Source organism: Magallana gigas, chromosome 4 (genome assembly GCF_963853765.1).
Source record: "Magallana gigas chromosome 4, xbMagGiga1.1, whole genome shotgun sequence".
NCBI lineage: Eukaryota > Metazoa > Mollusca > Bivalvia > Ostreida > Ostreidae > Magallana > Magallana gigas.
In genome coordinates, this window is record NC_088856.1 from 41390278 (window position 1) to 41409019 (window position 18742).

At 32.9% G+C, this 18742-nt stretch overlaps 1 protein-coding gene across 1 annotated transcript in view; it reads left to right on the forward strand.

The window, feature by feature from the left end:
- The first annotated feature begins 4572 nt into the window (after positions 1 to 4572).
- Positions 4573 to 18742, forward strand: part of LOC117682377 (uncharacterized) — a 69033-nt gene continuing 54863 nt past the window's right edge. Inside the window, exon 1 of the mRNA XM_066083365.1 lies at positions 4573 to 4811. Coding sequence (XP_065939437.1) covers positions 4626 to 4811 — 186 coding nt within the window. The 5' untranslated portion in view covers positions 4573 to 4625. The remainder of the gene's footprint in view (positions 4812 to 18742) is intronic.

An 18742-nucleotide genomic window follows, 5' to 3' on the forward strand; every position in this document is an offset into this window, starting at 1 on the left:
CAGAGATCACCGTGTAAAAAAAAGTGTTCTGTTCCTATTTTCTTTGTTTTTTTTAAACGAGGACCCTTATTTAGAATTAAGATATGAACTTCATTTTTTTTACACAAATCGGCAATGCAAGAAAATTAAAAAAAAGTTTTCAAGAGACAAGTTTTAAAAAAAATTGCACTATGGCATTTCAACATTAATAATTTAACTATTATCATTTTTAAACGCTTTGATTGTATTGCTTACATAATTGAACATTGTTTTCGAACATATGACTAGAACGTGGATGTTTTGAAAATTATCAGCCGTTAATTCCGTTGCGTGACGATACAATTAGACCGGGAAGTGAAAATATAAATCCTGTACGCAATGCAAGAACTTATTTTATGGGATTTTATTCGATCTCAAATTGAAATTCATAAACGCCATTTAAATCTGATTAAATGGAAAACCTAATCTATCACACTTCAGATTCAAACATATTCTTCAATTTGCTTTCACCTGCGTATAAATGTGTTTTTTGTTTGTCAAAAATGTCAAATAAGATTATATATGAGTTGAGATTTAATGTAAAGTTTGTGTTTTTGTGAAGTTGCATATCTAGAAAACGCAATTTGTGTCGGGGAGCTCTCAAGAACTTCAAAATGATAACAATTGACTTCTATATGTAACACCGTGGTAGGATACTTGTACTGCCGAAGCCCGGAGAGTGTCTACTTAAGCAGGCTCTGTCGTTGATGGATGATAATTATGCGAGCGCACGTGTATAGTGCGCGTTTGTAAAGCTTAAAAAGGAAAACGGCACACAATATGATTTTTTTTTTAATTCCCATCAATGCCTGCTAATACACTGGGACAAAAGAGTGAATTTAATTACACAAACAACAACTTAAACTACTACCAAAAGTACAAACGTAAGTAAAAATGAAGAAGAATCTATTTGAACGCCCTTATTAAAGTCCAATTTTCTTTTTTCTTTTTTTCCTTTTTCAATCAACCGACATTGAATATTTTATACGATAGTTTGTATTGGTACATATACAATAAAACACGCTAACAGCGAACACGGTTATAATGAATTGACGCATATAGTCATGTAATTTTTATTCCCCGTGATTATAATACACGTATAAATATATATAAAGTTTAATCCAAAAAAATTCACAGTGTCCGGTTTTATATAAAAAATAAATTTAAAAATGAAACTTTGTGTTGTCTTTCATTTTTAAAATTGTCTTTATATACATAGGCGTCGGAACAGGGTTGACACCCCCCCCCCCCCCCCCACACACACTTTTTCTCGCAGGAAAGATTTACCTTGAAAGATTGAGAAGTTGGATTCAGAAGCCTACTAGCCCCCCCCCCCCCCCCCCCCCCCCCCTCACGGATTAGGAATTTTATGATTTTGGAAAAAACAATATTTGGGTAAATAAGTTTGGTTTTTTTTGGAAGTATAGGTATACTCCCCCCCCCCCTCCCACCCCCCTCCCCCCGGATTAGGATTTCCATGATTTTGGGAATTACTTTTTTCTCAATATTTCTGAGGATTAGTCTAGCCCCCCCCCCCCCCCCCCCCCTCACTTTCAATTTGCTTCCGACGCCAGTGATATATATATATATATATATATATATATATATATATATATATATATATATATATATATATATATATATATATATATAGCGAAACTAACAGATATAACGAATTACGTGACTTCCGCTTTGTTATCAGCGTGTTTAACTGTATAGGTTCATATAAAGTATATATTTATAGGGCATTTAAAATTGTGGGCGATGGCAGCGGAAGGATATTCTTATTCGAAAAATTACTGAAACGTGATTCTTTCAAAACATACGGGAAAATGTACTTGTATGACATCAAAATGATATCTGTGAACAAAAATCGATGAAAATATTTATGGATTTTGGTTGTGGGTATTCTTGTGCAAATTAAAGCAATGCTTGTAAAGTGCATCTTGTCAAATCATCTTAAATAGGGCAAAATTACGAATGCAACTGAACTAGGGAACAGAAGTCTTAGATGAAATATTTAGATATTTTGATTGATTACGCCTAAACGAATACTGAGAAGCCGGTTAATATTGTTTCAATTTTTTTAAATTCAATTGAAAGGCCAATTCTAGTGCTTGATATTTTAAATTAGCAGGCTTATCGTTATGAAAATTATATTTAACTTGGAAGAAACCATGCATGTATATGTACGGCAGATTATGAACATATCTTTTCTTAATTGTGCAAAACAACATACATGTACTTTTAATATTAGATACATCGATGATATATTTGGACGTTGGTCAGAAACTGAAACAAATCTTTAAATTGTTCAAAAAAGCGTAACGATATACCTCGTAAAATCAATTTGACCCACGCTTTAAAAAACTAGCACTGAGTTCATAGATGTAGCCTTTTCTGTTGGAAAGGGGATTCCTTTCTTCAGGCCTCAATAATAAACTCGCTGACAAACATGTGTACTTAATATTTCTTATTAGGTTTGTTACTGACTGTATACAACAATTTGTGGGGTCGGTAAAGTCCATAGAAGGCGAGGCGGATTTCTTTACAAATTTCTTTACACAGTCAGTAACAATGAGTGTATCAATCAGTAACAATTAGCAATAAGTGTTTTGTTTTGCAGAGGACCTAAAGTTTGATATGTAAACAAACAGAAGATAATACATAATATTAAAATTCATAGCTTAATTATCTAATTTTTTACCTTTCTCGTCAGTCGTCTGTGCAAACCTCGATGCCATATTGTAGGATCAAAATATTACGTCACAGGCAAAGGGGGGTCACTCTAAATATTTTGGGGCTTAAAAATCAAAGGTATGTTGAACATTTGTGTAAAAAAATCAGCTTAAATAACGTTACGTCCGCCATGTTGCTATAAGTATAAGCTATATTTGGGCTCGGGTCGAACACGCGAAGAGGGTTCAGCAAGCCAGGAAGTAAAATTTTTTTTTTTATTTGACCATTTGATGCCTTTTAGCAATAACTTTAATATGTACAACAGAAAAAGAAATCCCTAGGGCAGAAATTATTTTAAAAAATGTGAAAAATGTGCAAAATTGATACATTTCAAACAAAATCCCATAGGGGCCTATGTTAAAAATTACCAGACTTTGAGATGACCCCTTAAACAAACGGTGTGGTAAATGTCTTTTTTTTTGTATCTTAAAATAAAATAAATAATTATATCAGTAGAAATTCATGTAAAAAAAATTCATTAAAAAATCTAGGGCAGAAAAAATTAGACCCGGCCTCGTTAAATCAATTATTACTAATTAATTGAAACTTGGTAGAAAGATGAAATTCATTTGAAATTCAAGAAAAATTCTATGGAAGAAAAAAATGATTACCTGAGTGTCTTTTGGTATCAAGAAAGGAGAATATCACTGTGATAGTGTGCTTAATGATATTCTAATTATTGTTATTTCTTAGAAAGGCAGTGGTTCAGAGAAGTTGCAATATATACTCATGGTTTGAAATTTCAGTGACAGTAAGTTTACGTTTTGACAATATACAGAGTATTTTTATATAATCACAATTACTAATATAATATAGTTTTGAGAAAAAGACGGAAGAAAGAGAATAATTGAATTGACATGATTCATTTAAAATTAAAATAAAACTATCACTTTATATATATTTTGAATATTTACACTGATATGTTCATAAATCATAGAGATCTGAGTTATACGGTGCGAATCACCCTAAATCATATAATGGGATACGAGCCCATAATTTGGTATGTTTTAGATAATGTGTATTAAAATATTATCACAGTAATATGGAATATGGGAATCATGGCATTATTAGCATTTACATATTTTACATGTATATTTGAATAATCAAATATCAAGGGAAATAACTCTAAATTGTATAAATTGATTTCACTTAAGAGTTATTTATAATTATCACGGATCCTATATGCAAATTATTTATTGTCATGTATTTGTTTTATAGGATCCATTAATCATAATCATTATCAAAGTGAAACATCTTATATTTATTCGTGAACACTGCTTCCCAATACATTTTTGTCTTTAGGCAATATCAGATATTGTCTGAAAAGACACATGTCTTCTTTTTATTCTGATGAATGTCCTTAATTAGTAAATCATTTTCATATAATTTCATTCTGGCGTTTAACGCATGATTTAATTGGGAAAAAAAATTAGTTAACTATAACCTGGTTTGCACGTCACAAGACACGTCGCAATGCACCAACGTCAAAAACGTACTAATCCGCTTGATGTTACATTTGAATTTTAAACAGATTAATTTTTTGTTAATTTTTCTAAACATTTTTAAAACGTTTATTTTAGTTAAATATTATAAAATTTGAAAATTTTAAATATCGATAGACGTCACATACAACCTTAAGCATTGGATGCTTACTTTTGATATCGTCGGTCCTATAACACAACAGGCCGTGCAGACAAATTGAATGCCGCACGTTGTATGCCGCGGTCTGATAATTAACAGAACTTCGTCCTCTAATGGGAATTCCCTGAAAAAACTTTCCGTGTATTTATTTCCCTTAAGAACTTTCTGTGTATACATAGCTATGGCCAAACAGTATTTTGCCTAATAGCAATAACAAGCAAATAATTATGGAGACATCAGGTTCAGTACCAAGAGAAAACAAATTTGAAGAGGGAAAAGAGCAACCTAATGACAATCATCCGATAAGAAATCGGGAATTTACCAAGAGAATCTATAAGAGTTTGTTTTCAATATTTTTGGAAGAAAGGACACTCGTCGAGGACTCCTCCGGTTCCAAAAATGAACAGTTGGAGGTAAGAAAAGCAGTTTCTTGATGTGCAAAGCAAAGAGGGATTTATTTAATAGACTTTTTAATTAGATTCAGACAATCATATTAGAGATATCATATTAGCCGTTTGATCAATTTCAATTACAGCTCATGTGCAAACAGGTTATACTAGTTCTATTTTTAATCTTTACTGAGTTTAAAAAACAGTCAATCTATCTGAGAATTTAAATCTTTTATTGTTTTTTTTTACCAAAGCCGTTGATAATTGAAACCACGTAACTATCAACACTTTATATTATTCTTTAATTTGGCAATCAATTGCCGTTTGACCTTCGTTGTTTTTGTGTAAATATAAACAGAAAAAAATATTGCATTTATTATATTTCCTTTCTACTCTGCGAAACATTCTTTTCAGTTAAAGTCATATTTAGAATTTAAGACCGATTTTTGTTGGGTGTTAGGTGTTTCTCTGCATGACAGCAAAATTAAAAGTGATTTGAAAAATAATGCTTTACATATTGATGTACATATTTTTCGCAAATTATATTCATTTAATAACGATGAACATACATTTTTGATATACGTGTTTACGTTAAACTTTTCCGATCAGGTTTACTCGTAAGATTTTATTAAAAAGTAGAGAAAACTTACAGAAAATCAACCACAGTATAAAAAAACAATATGTATTAGTAAACTGATTCGCCTTTATAAGGGTGCTTTCCATTTTACCGGCATCGCCAGATTTGCCGGTGTTGCCCTCTTCGCCGAATGCTGGAACACGCGTCGCCGGCGAGCGATTATGGCAACGCATTTTATCATTGCCGATTAGGAAACAATAAGGAATCTACGTTACCATATTTTACAAAACTGGTTATCTGTAACTAAAGTTTGTCCTACTTCATCGAAAAACATTAAAACTGCAAATAGCGAAAATGTCTGGACCAAATTTTGAGATGAGTATCAGTTTTAAGCTGCAATCAGCGAGGCAACGTTAATGGAAAGCGCCCTAAAAAACCGTCATTTTAAGAAATTACCACCAAAAAAACATGATTGGTAATTTAAAGAAAAATATAACTTACTGGTTGTGAGCTACATGTATGAAGTTCCATAATTAAAATCAAGAAAATAAGTTTTTTAAAGTAGTTGTTATTCCAAAATAGAGAGTAACAGACATTTAACTCTCGATATTTCAATTCCCATGTATACTCATTAAAGGATGTCGTTACAAAACCATTTAGTTATACTTCACGAATACTAATAAAATCTTAAAGGTACTAACTAAAGGCAACCATGGAATACATGTACATGTAAGATCCTGCTCATCATTTTCTTTTTTTATATCCAAAATACAACTAATGATTATTCAAAAGCTTTGATATTGGTTTCCATTTTTTATAAGCACGTTTAATGGGATAACGACTTTAATTTCAGATACATTTAGCTGAGGTGTATGGATTTTTTTTCTTCATTTTTCTATTATCTGTGAACGATTTTAACCAGGACCGGTTTTTTATGATTTTTGTTTTAAAAATTCATTGACAAATTGTATTTGCTATCACATTTTGTGCAAACTTAGAATCAAGAACTTGAAAATTTGAAGTGCTGATTTCAGCAATATATTGATAAAATTATGATATTGCTAGGCAGAAAAGCCAATGTTGTAAACAAGTTTGAAATTAGTTTTCGCTCTCAAATATACTGAATATGACTAAATAATAAATTCCATCAAATAAAATACTTTTCAGAAAATTGATATTTTTAAAATAATTCATAATGCCAGAAAAGGGAGATACTTCTTACCAAAATATCTTCCTTGCAAGATAAGAAATTAGTCATGAAAATGATATATGTAGTAGTGGACATCTTAATAAACATAAACAAAAAAATCATTGACAAAAGTGTGTACACTGCAACCCCCTGTCCCCCCTTTAAATCGTTTAAGCAATGTTATTCTAAAATTTCTGCACTATTTGACTTTTTCAAATTTGGATATAAAGGGTGAGTAGAAAGTTCGTTCCGTGATTTACTTTAGCCTATATTCATTAATAAGCAATTCGTGTGTAAGTTTTTTGATTTTTAATAACCAGATAAGCCAACTTTGTTTTTCAGTACATTTTTAATTCTGTTTGGCATTGAATGAATTAAAAAAATCAAATGAGATATCCCTCCATGCTCGTTGAAGACGGGGGCGTAATTGGTACATTGATATCGGGCGCGTATCCCTGTCGGCCTCACTGTCCAGAATACTCCAGAAATGTTCTATGCAGTTTAGATCTGGGGAATTGCCCGGCCATTCTTCTTTTGAAATAAAGTTTGGTAAATTATCTTTACACAAATTCAAAGCAGTGTGAGATGTCGCACCATCTTGAACAAACGTAGCATGTCCTGGATATTGAACCAACTTTTGTTCATCAATCCCGCCAGTTTTTGTTATTTTTTTCGATTCAGTGCAGGTTTAAGTTCTTTTTTTTAAGAATGATATATACATAAAATTTTGCATTTATAGTTTTGCCGGATGGACCAATGTGTAGCTTTGCCAAACCGTTAACTCCCATTGCACTCCAGATCATGACTTTGGCGCTGCACTTGACGCAGCTGACACCGGGTAACTCATCCGACTGGAACCCCCACACAACATCGTATTGTCGGTTCGAAACATGAAACAGTCATGTATTTTGTAGAACCGTCACTGAAGATGTATTACTCCCAGTCTTCAGCTGTCAAGTGCTTGTGATCACGAGCAAAGGACTATGTGCGGTATGGTCAACTTTCTGCCCCCGATTTCAACCAATTTTTAAATAGTATCGTATAAAAATAAAATCTTCACAAATCATTGTATAGAGGATGCCTATAACTTTAATAATGATTTCAGTCATCATTGCTTATTCGCTGTGTATCTATGACGTCACCTAAATGGCCCAATTCCCACAAATTTGCAAACAAATGAAAATATTCTCATTTTTGCTCTATATTTTGCATTCGGAAGTATAGAGCGCAGGTCTGCTCAAGTGCGATTTTAACATATACTTTTCTTCAGATAGTTATACACATTATACTAAAATATGGTACTTGAGCAAGCCTGCGCTCGATGTTTCCCAGTCGAAAAACCATCGGAAAACACCCATATTTTGCTACAAAACATCAATTTATCAAAATAATGCAATATTCATGACGTCATTTCTACATTATGACGTCACTGTGGTGATAACCTTTTACACCTTTATTTCCAATATGATTTTAACTATCTTTCACCTTATTTTAAAGCTCTTTCTAAAACTTCGATTTTGGGGGGCAAAAATTGCATAAAACCGCACTTAGTCCTTTCAATCTTTTCTGTCGTTGTGTTTTCGTCAGAAGCTGATTTTTTTTATCGTTTAAATGCCTTCCATTTTTTTTTCTTTTAAATTATTAGACACATTCACATGATTCACATTAAAAACCGAGTTCTTGAGTTTTTTTGCTGCATTTTCTTGTTGATTTTCCTCTTTTGTATTTTATGTTATCGGCTTTCCTTTTTACTACGCGCACTATTTTCGACGGTCGGCCCGATCTCGGTTGGTCGATGAGCTGTTTATTTTGCTTTCGCCTGCGTCTCCACTTTGTTACCCATCGCTCACTTTTACACAGTTGTTTAGCCACATCCTTCACACCCAACCCTGCATCTAATAAAACCAAAACCAGGGCTTGTTCGTTGACAGTATCGGCACTTGTGCAAGACGTCTGCTTTTTCACCGAACTCGTCATTTTGTTTGATGACGTAATAGACATAAATGTTTACATCGCTCTATGACACCACCAGAGAGTGCACATAGGGGGGGGGGGGGGGGGTAACTGCTGATATGTTGAGAGAAAGCCTCTAGTTTAACCAGTGTGAATTTGAAACTGAAATAGTGCTTTTATCAATTTAATGTTTGTCAATTTACAAACGGAACGAACTTTCTTAACACCCTTTATATAAGTAACATAGATCACTTCACTCAAATACTGGGAGCATGAACTTGGTTGTTCCTGAAAAAATCTTCTGACAAATCCTCACAAATTCACAAGGTTTAATTATGTGTTCAACCAAAATCATATCCCGGGGAAAAGTTATACGTTGCTGTTTCTTTTATTACATTTTTATACATTTTATTAATCAAATTTTGTGATGCTTTAATGCTACGTTATTGTATTGAGAAAACACAATTTACCTCATTAAAAACTAGCCAGGGTATTTTGAGAATCATTCTGTCAACATGTTTTCTGTTAGAGAAACTTTGAAATTACTATTTCTGATCAGTATTACATTTTCATTAAAATTGCAGTTTTTTTTTCATTTCCAATCACGTTTTTTGAAATAAAATAGAAATCGTGGTGATATAACATACATTGAATAATCTTATTATATTTAATTACAGAGGTCCTGTTTTAATCTAAACTTCGGCCAAGAAAGCGACCCGGACAAGGAACGAAACTCTTGGCCATTCAAGTTTCAAAGTGACTCAGATGAATCTTGTTACCTGAACAGCATTGAAGAAATAGCCCCCAGGGTAAAGCCCGTTAATCCTCCAGCACCCCTTCCACCTGTTGCACTTGTGTAATTCCGTGGAATTTTATTGTATTGATCTAACTAGAGCAAGGAAAAGTTTTACGTTGCTGTTTATTTTATTACATTTTTATACATTTTATTAATCAAATTCTGTGATGCTGTAATGCTGCGTTATTGTATTGAGAAAACACAAATTACCTCATTAAAAACTAGCCAGGGTATTTTGAGAATCATTCTGTCAACATGTTTTCTGTTAGAGAAACTTTGAAATTACTTTTTCTGATCAGTATTACATTTTCATTAAAATTGCAATTTTTTTTCATTTCCAATCACGTTTTTTGAAATAAAATAGAAATCGTGGTGATATAACATACATTGAATAATCTTATTATATTTAATTACAGAGGTCCTGTTTTAATCTAAACTTCGGCCAAGAAAGCGACCCGGACAAGGAACGAAACTATTGGCCATTCAAGTTTCAAAGTGACTCAGATGTATCTTGTTACCTGAACAGCATTGAAGAAATAGCCTTCGAGGTAAAGCCCGTTAATCCTCCAGCACCCCTTCCACCTGTTGCACTTGTGTAATTCCGTGGAATTTTATTGTATTGATCTAACTAGAGCAAGGGAAAGTTTTACGTTGCTGTTTATTTTATTACATTTTTATACATTTTATTAATCAAATTCTGTGATGCTGTAATGCTACGTTATTGTATTGAAAAAATACAATTTACATCATTAAAAACTAGCCAGGGTATTTTGAAAATCATTCTGTCATCATGTTTTTTGTTAGAGAAACTTTGAAATTACTATTTTCTGATCATTATTACATTTTCATTAAAATTGCAATTTTTTCATGTTCAGTTACGTTTTTTGAAATAAAGTAGAAATCGTGTTGATATAACAAACATTGAATAATCTTATGATATTTAATTACAGAGTTCCGTTATTTGTCAACGCTACTTACCAATAAATCAGTCATTCAAGTTTCAAAGTGTCTCAGATGTATCTTGTTACCTGAATGGCATTGAAGGAAAATCCCCCTTGGTAAAGCCCGTTTATCCTCCAGCACCCCCTCCACCTGTCGCACTTGTGTAATTCCGTGGAATTTTATTGTATTGATCTAACTAGAGCATGTTGTTCATGTTATTACATATTTTTAACTTTATCTGCTTATTTTCTCGAGTCATGTTCAATTTTACTTCGAGAGACAAACAGCGAAATATGAATATATCGAGTCATATGTATATAATCAATAATTTTTATGAATCGTTATTTTTTAAATAACATGTGATTTTATGTTCTTTACTTTTTAATTTGACCGCTATTTGTAAAAACGCTGTTATTTATGATATGAAATATGAAGAGCAATGTAAAGTTTTATGCAACCTTTGAAAAACGTGTCTTCTTCTCTTTGACATTTGTAATGTTATGTATTTCTTAGCATATACGAGATAAACATAAAAACACGATAAGTATTAGCAGTCAAATGGTAAACTTAATAACATTAGCTTCAGCATGCTAGTATAGTATTGTATGATAGAATAACACTTACTCTTCAAAAATATTTTGTTAAACAAGAGGCCCATGGGCCACATTGCTCCCCTGAGCAACATTAGACACAATTAGATAAGCTTCATCAAGTCATATCCAAAGTATTGGGACAATGAATGATTAAAACAGATCTTGTATTAAAAGATTTTCAAAATGGTCTACCCATGATCTTATGTTGAGCTCCTTTTGTAACTAGATGATTTCATAGTTATACCACATATTGAGCATTACTATACTCAAAATAATCTTTAGTTAAACAACTGTTCATAAAAATATAAACCTACATCAAACTTTGAACCTCTTGTGTGGCCCAATAATTATCCAGGGCCACAGACTAAACAACTGAGAATCAACAAATATCAAAATGTTTGCATATTAGTAATACTATATACTATATATTTTAGAGAACGATCAAATATATTTCCTATGTAAAAATTTGCCATTCTGCAATTATAGTCTCAACCTTTTTTATTTGATTTTTAAAGATTGTTCTTTGTATATATTACTCAACCTAAAGATTCTTCCACTCAAATAATACTTTTCTGCTTAATTGATATTCGAAAAGAAGATATTACTCTTTACATTCGTATGTAAAAAAATTCTACCCCCATGGTGCCCCCTGTCACAATCAAATCTTAGTAATTGCTGTAGTGTAAGTTGTTTTTACATGTAGTGTATTTATCCCGTACTGAACCCCAGTGTTTTGATAGACATTTTATTTTTATCCCGTATGGAGCCTCATGTTTTTCAGTTTGGCATTGGTCAGCATAATATTCTCAACCTTGGTCATTCCACCCGCATTGTTAGGGCTTTATAAGGTTTGAATTTTGCAGTTCTGGACAGAGCGCACGGTTTCCCCACACGGATCTGACCACGTGTATTTAGTTTTGTAATTGCCTGGTAACTAAATCTCCAGACGGGGTAAGTTTGCTTTTATTCATTTCATTTTCATTTTTTTAACTCTTATAAGTGCCACTTTATATTACTATAAATAGCGGACAAGAGTTGTCACGTGAATGTTACCTTAGCGTTGTATGTTTAACAGTATGCCACGTATATATCGCAATATATGTGCATTATAGTCTAATAGTGTCGTGTTTTGTTTAGATATGTAGTATATAGTGTAGTTTAACTACCTGTGCCGTTCGCTACGGTGTGTAAACATATATCTAAGTGTCGAGAGTTCACTCTGTTTAAATGTATTATACGGAGACCGGTTAGGGTCATTAATACATTGTACTTATGTAAGCATTATAATTAAAGGTCCCGGGGTTAGTCACATTCTATGCATGGACGAGGCTCTGTGTATTGGCCTGAGAGGTGATGGTGACTGACGGCCTATGGTGGACGACCGGAAGAGTTTCCAGTAGTTAATTACAGTACCCGCAACGTTATTTTTTACAATCCTATCCTATCGTATCGTGTATCAATCATATCGTATTGTGCATGTAAACAGTTCTATTGCGCGTTAATTCTATCCTATCGTGCGTGTATACTGTTCTATCGTGCGTGTATACTGTTCTATCGTGCGTTAATCCTATCAGGTTTATCGTTTAATTTTAACAATTCTTCCGTTTATTCTATCGTGTTAATCGTTTCGTGCCTTTTCATAAGCAAGTAAATTTATTACTAAGTTGCAACTCGTTCGGTGTGCCGTATACGAATATTTATCGAACAAGAATTGTAAAATCATAAAATCATCCAACATTCCATCAGGATACTAATTTTTAATTTTTTTAGATCAAAATTAACCAATATTAAATGTAAATCATATCTGTTAACATTAAAAATGAAAAACGAATTTCTTAGGAACAAGGTTACATATTTACCTGTATATCGAATATATCAAATCGTACGCAGAGTGCATGTATACCTGCGTAAACACTAACTTTTATGCAATAAATTTTGTTGCATCATATTTTACAGAAACAAAACTATTTATGAAATAATTTATATTAAATTAAAACCCGAGTTGTATTTTGAACCCGTTATTTTCCATGTGATATTTGATTTCAGCCTGAAATGTTCTCGGCAATCAGCTAGGGTGTGTGGTAATGAAAACAATGTTAACAAATCGTGCGCAGAATGTGTATCTGCGTAAGTATTTACTTAACTTGTCAGTAATAATTCGTTTTTAATGCATCATTTTTCTTATACAGAAAAAAATGTACTTATGATTTTATAATTACTTTATACAAGAGTTGGATTTATATAATTAAACCCGCTATTTTCCGAGTGATTCAATCTCGGGCTGAAATATTCGTGGCGATCGGATAGGGTGTTCGGTAATGAAAACAATTTTAACAATACAAAAAAATGATCATTAAAGCTAATAATTTTAGTTTAAAAAAATTAATTGGTCATTTTTATACATTCTATAAATGATGCAGCGATGATTAACAACTCGGCAATTGTTACTAAAAAGAAATTCCACGTAAATCTTTATTTGTAGGTGTTCTCTCTCAAATTCTGCCATTATCAGTTTGTTCGTAAATATCGTTAAAAGCGATCATACGTTTATCATGAACATCGTTTATCCTTTCCTATCGCGTATCAATCCTATCATATCGTGCGTGTATACTGTTCTATCGTGCGTTAATCCTATCCTTTCGTGCGTGTATACTGTTCTATCGTGCGTGAATCCCATCCTATTGTTTATCTTGTAAAACATAACGTTGCGGGTACTGTACTGTACTGTTATAGAGCATATATTGACAAGTCTCCGTGGCTCAGTGGTTTCGTCCTGGATTTAGTGAATACATACATTCAGTGTTTTGGGTTCAAATCCAATTGGTGGTCTTTTAAAAAAAAAATAAACTTTTTTGTTTTAAATGTATGTTATTGTAACATGATGTTGAATTATAATATACCGGTATATTTTAATTTGTTTTTATTGATTTCTAGATCTGCTGTATGAACACTATAAAAAAAATTATTTTCTTATTACTAGTTTTTTAGGATAACACAATATAACTTCATTAAATAATGTTTTCATTAACATTTCCAACTAGTTATCGGTTTACCTCTCATTGCCATTTTTTGAAAGCTTTGTGAGTTTTTTAATAACCGGAATAGCCATGTACTTCGACTCTCAACATAATATATTTTTGTTGAAATCTGTACATAGCCTTTCGAGGTTATAGACATTTAAATCCCAATTGATTCGTGTCGAGGATTCCTGCAAACTTACAATCTTGTGCGCTCACTTTCTTTTGGTTGATCATTAGAAATTCTATATGAATTAGAGTATGTTAAATACTTGTACACAAAAAAATTAAAGAATGATATGCTGTTTATAACTACTCTCTGGGGGCCCCTCTTTATACAATGAATAATGTGAAATGTGAGTAAATAAAAACGGCATCGTTAAAACAGTTTCCATAGTTCTGACACATTTCTGTTGCGGGGATAAAAGAATTATCGCTATTCTTAAGAAAATATTACAGCGGAAAATTATCCTGGTTTGTAGCCATTTGTCATTTTGAATAAAAATGAAAATAATGGATGCATAGGCCATAGTAAATTAGAGTGATGTGCCTGTCAATACGGTAACATTGATTTTTATAGCTCTTTAACATGTCACGTGACAACATTTTTCATTCCAGTGTATTGATCAATCAAGTGTGAGTAAAGTTATAAAAGTCACGAGTTTACGCGAGCTAAACAACAGTCATTTAATTATAATGGAGAAGACAAATTAAATTGTTGAATATTTTTAATTTGAGAAATTGAGCGCATTGAGGTGCAATTTTCTTCTTCACATATATACATGTAGGATTTTTTTGATAAAATACAATAACTTTTATATTTAAAAAAAATACTATAACTAGTAAGTAGTTGAGGAAGAAAATGTACCTACATGCTTTCATATATTTTGATCGCTTTATTAAGTGGGGGAGGGGGCCAGAACGAAAATACAGGGAATTAGAAGTTATAAAACAGTGTACACATACCAAATATTTAGTTCTATATTTTGCGTAGGATTTTCTTATTCTGTGAAAAAACAGTATTTCATGAAGGTACAATGTCAAAGATTACGTGTATGCAAAAATAAGTGTAAAATTTGAATACTTTACAATATTTATTTTGTTATTCTACCGAGGGCCATATGGCACAATATCTTTTGAACGCCCATTGTTGTTCAGGTGAGCGATGTGGCCCCATGGGCCTCTTGTTTGCCTACTGGTTTTTGTTGAGAAGATTTCTCTCTATATGTATTCCTATGTAAACATTTCGACCCCCCCCCTTTGTGGCCACACCTTACCCCCGAGGATCCTGATTTGAAAAAACATTGAATCTAGACTACCTGAAGATGCTTTCACACAAGTTACAGCTTTTCTGGCTACCTTGATTTAGATAAGCGGATTTTTCTCAATTTATTTTTAAAAATTTGATCCCCAATTGTGGTCCCATCGTACACCCGGGGATCATGGTTTGGACAAACTTTGGACAAACACTACCTGAAGAGTTACATGTACAGCTTTTCTGGCCAATTGATTTTTGAGAAGAATAATTTTAAAGATTTTTCTCTGTATATTTCACCCCAGGTGAGCTAACTATTATTTATGTTTCTGGTAAATGTGCCCACATTTTGTGTTTCCATCAGCAAAATTAATTGACAAGAGAAATACTGACAACACACTGCAGTAATCAGATATTACGCAAAGATCTTACCGTATTACCATTTGGATTTGTATTTTATTTGTTAATATACCGTACCCGTTAATGCATCTTATTTTCCGCAAGTAAACAGTCAACTGTCTTAGTTACCAATGTCTATGTTTGATTGATACGTAAACATTACAAAATACAGGCGTGGTTCCCCCAAGTTACAAACCGCAATTCATGAAAACGAAACGAAAATCAAAACAAGCTAACCACCGTCAAAGTTGAAAATGTCAACTCATTGGAATATTTAATCTCAATTTACTTTATCAAAATCAGCATTAATGTATCTTGCATGTTTCAAAGATTCCTTTCGCATGCGAACTGTTCCACAACAACCAAATTCATCTTTGTCAGATTGACCCATTTATCATACGTTCAAAATGGCCGCTTCAAAGAGGATTTTGTGATATGGAATGCCGAACCCGAAGTTATAAACTGATCGAACCCCACCCCTTTCAATTATTATTTTCGTAATAGCTCAAATTCGGAAGAAGATTGGCCCTTAATTTTTGCAATTTATTATTTCCTTTTCATAAGGACTATTTATCTTAAATTGCGTTGAGAAGATTTTTAAATGCAACCCCCTTTTTTCTACAGTTTTGAAGTTTTCTCCGCTTTGAATAAAGATCGGTCTTTCATTTCTGCAATTTATATTTGCCTTACCATAAATATGCTTTGTGCCAAATTTGGTTGAAATTGGCCAAACTGTTTTAGAGAAGAAGTTCAAAATGTATAAATGTTTACAGACGGACAGACGGACGGACCGGGCAGACGCACGTCGGACACAATGTGATCAGAATAGCTTACTTAGCTTTCAGCTCAGGAGAGCTAAAAACGACAAGATTGTATGGAAACTGGCTTTACAGTAATGGTAACTTGAGGTTTTTTTTTAAAAAGATTTGAGACAACCCCATTCTGATGAATTAAAAGTGGAATTACATCTTGTCAACATGTTAGATGCACAAACCTTTTCAATGCATTTTCTTCCTGATTATGTAAAAATGTTATAATGGTGGGATACATAAGTGAGTTTCAAGTCATCTCAGTCCCTTAACGAACAATACCTGCCCTTTGATTTTCAACTGCTCAGTTTTGTGAGAGATGCTCAAAGCGCTTTGCTTTCTTCACAATTTGAAATTCAGAAGAAATAGGATTCAAAACAAATTGTTGTAGTAAATGTCTCTGTTTTAGGAAAAAAGGTAAAAGATTTCTTGTGCTCTGCTGGTTTTAGCAATGTTTGTATTGCACAAAATGTTCCAAACCAAAGAAAACTGTTTTTAGAAATTAATCAAAGACTATTTGAAGTTTTTGTCCAGGAAAGAGACGCTTCCTTTGCATATTCCTCTAAACGTTACGTATACAAATACTTGTACAACCCTTTTGGTCTCCAATAATACATGTATCTTAAAAAATGTATATCAGACAATAGCGTTCACTATCTGACAAAATATAGATTGTCTGCACATAGACTAGCAAAAAGACAAGGTCGGTATAATAGAACGCATTTGTTGATTTTGTTCTCTTAATAGGATTGAATATCACTTCATTCTAAAATGTCTAAAGTACAGTCATGTACGATGTATTAATATCAAAAAGTAGTACTGGTCAAAGCCTTCTTTTTTCAAGTTTATTTGCTGAGTTTGCGAAATAGGAAACAATTAAGAAAAACTATGTATTTTTCTTAAGAAAGCAACATAGCATAGAAATAATTTGCTTTAGTTAATATGTATATTATCATATTATCGTCCTAATCTCATTATGTTTATGTATTATATATCTTGAGAGAGAGAGAGAGAGAGAGAGAGAGAGAGAGAGAGAGAGAGAGAGAGAGAGAGAGAGAGAGAACTCCAAAGTGTGTTGGCACACCAAAGTCCGACGGCCATGCCAATTTCGATGGTAAGACCGCCCAGAGTCCGCAATGGTTCACAAAATGGCGCGAAACTGTTTTATGCAATCAATAAATAAACGAAACGACTTACCTAAAATTAAAAACAAAAATACTGTGCTCATTATTTATATAGTCCCCCCCCCCTCCCCACCGTTTCAAAGGATATATGGACGCACCAGATATTTCGGTTCACGTTTCCGTTTTCACAATCTTTCACCGTAAAGACCTTCTTTTTGGAATCATCTGTGTCAATTTCCATCACCCGTCCTTTTCTCCAGTAACCAAAAAGAAACACAATTGTTCCGGTGGAAAGGGCAGAATTTGGTTTGAAATCAACAATGTCGCCAACGTTCGGGTCGAATTTTTCTAGTGTCGCTAACAGAGCCAATTTCTTGGAAAACAGTTCTAGGGGGTAGTGATCATGGTTCCAATGATCAGGGTTCTGTAAAAAATTTAAATAAAAAATAAAATAAAAAACTAAACATAGTTATGGAACATTTTTATCTTTGTTATTATCGAATTCCAACGAAAAAGTATACGAGTGTTGATCCCACCTCTTTTGTTTTCCAAAAGGAGTTCGAATGCCGTTTTTTATTGTGCGTTTCTGTAGGACTTTGAAATCTTCGTTCGTACAGGTCCGTGTAGTATGAACTTACACCAGACTAAACAAAATATGAAAATAACATTACAAACTTCAAACTAACATGTATTTTTTACGAATGATTACCGCTATTCACTAATGAGTTTTAAACATGTAATGAACAAAGACTGTTTCATCGTTTTAGTCAACGAATGATTGTTGATGTACTAATTCTTTTCTACTTGGAGTTGTTTTGTGTTCAGTTCGGCCTGTGAATTTGTGACATCTTGGAGCGGCATTCTGTCCACACAGTGCTGAAGGGACAAGTCAAGCGGGACAGCGATCCACTTTTCTGCATTTCCCTGCAGAGAATTATTTTAATTGTCAAATCAAATTTATTAGAGCCCAGACACAATATAGTTTTTTTTAGCTTTAAAACTAATGAAAAAACAATCCAACCATTAATTCCTTATTTGTCGCTGAAGTGACGGACTGATGGAACTGACTAGTTGATTTGACTTGATTGACTAAATTTCAAAAACGTCAAATTATATTTTTACATTTTTTAATGTTATTAACAAGCGTGTTTCAGCACTATTTTTTTTTTTGACAAACAATAATACACGGTGTTATGTTAACACATACCGTTATAGATAGATCTGCAACTCTGGGGAAATGAACGTCAGGGATCGCCTGGAGCGTCTATAAATAATGAATAATATGATTATCATTTATATAA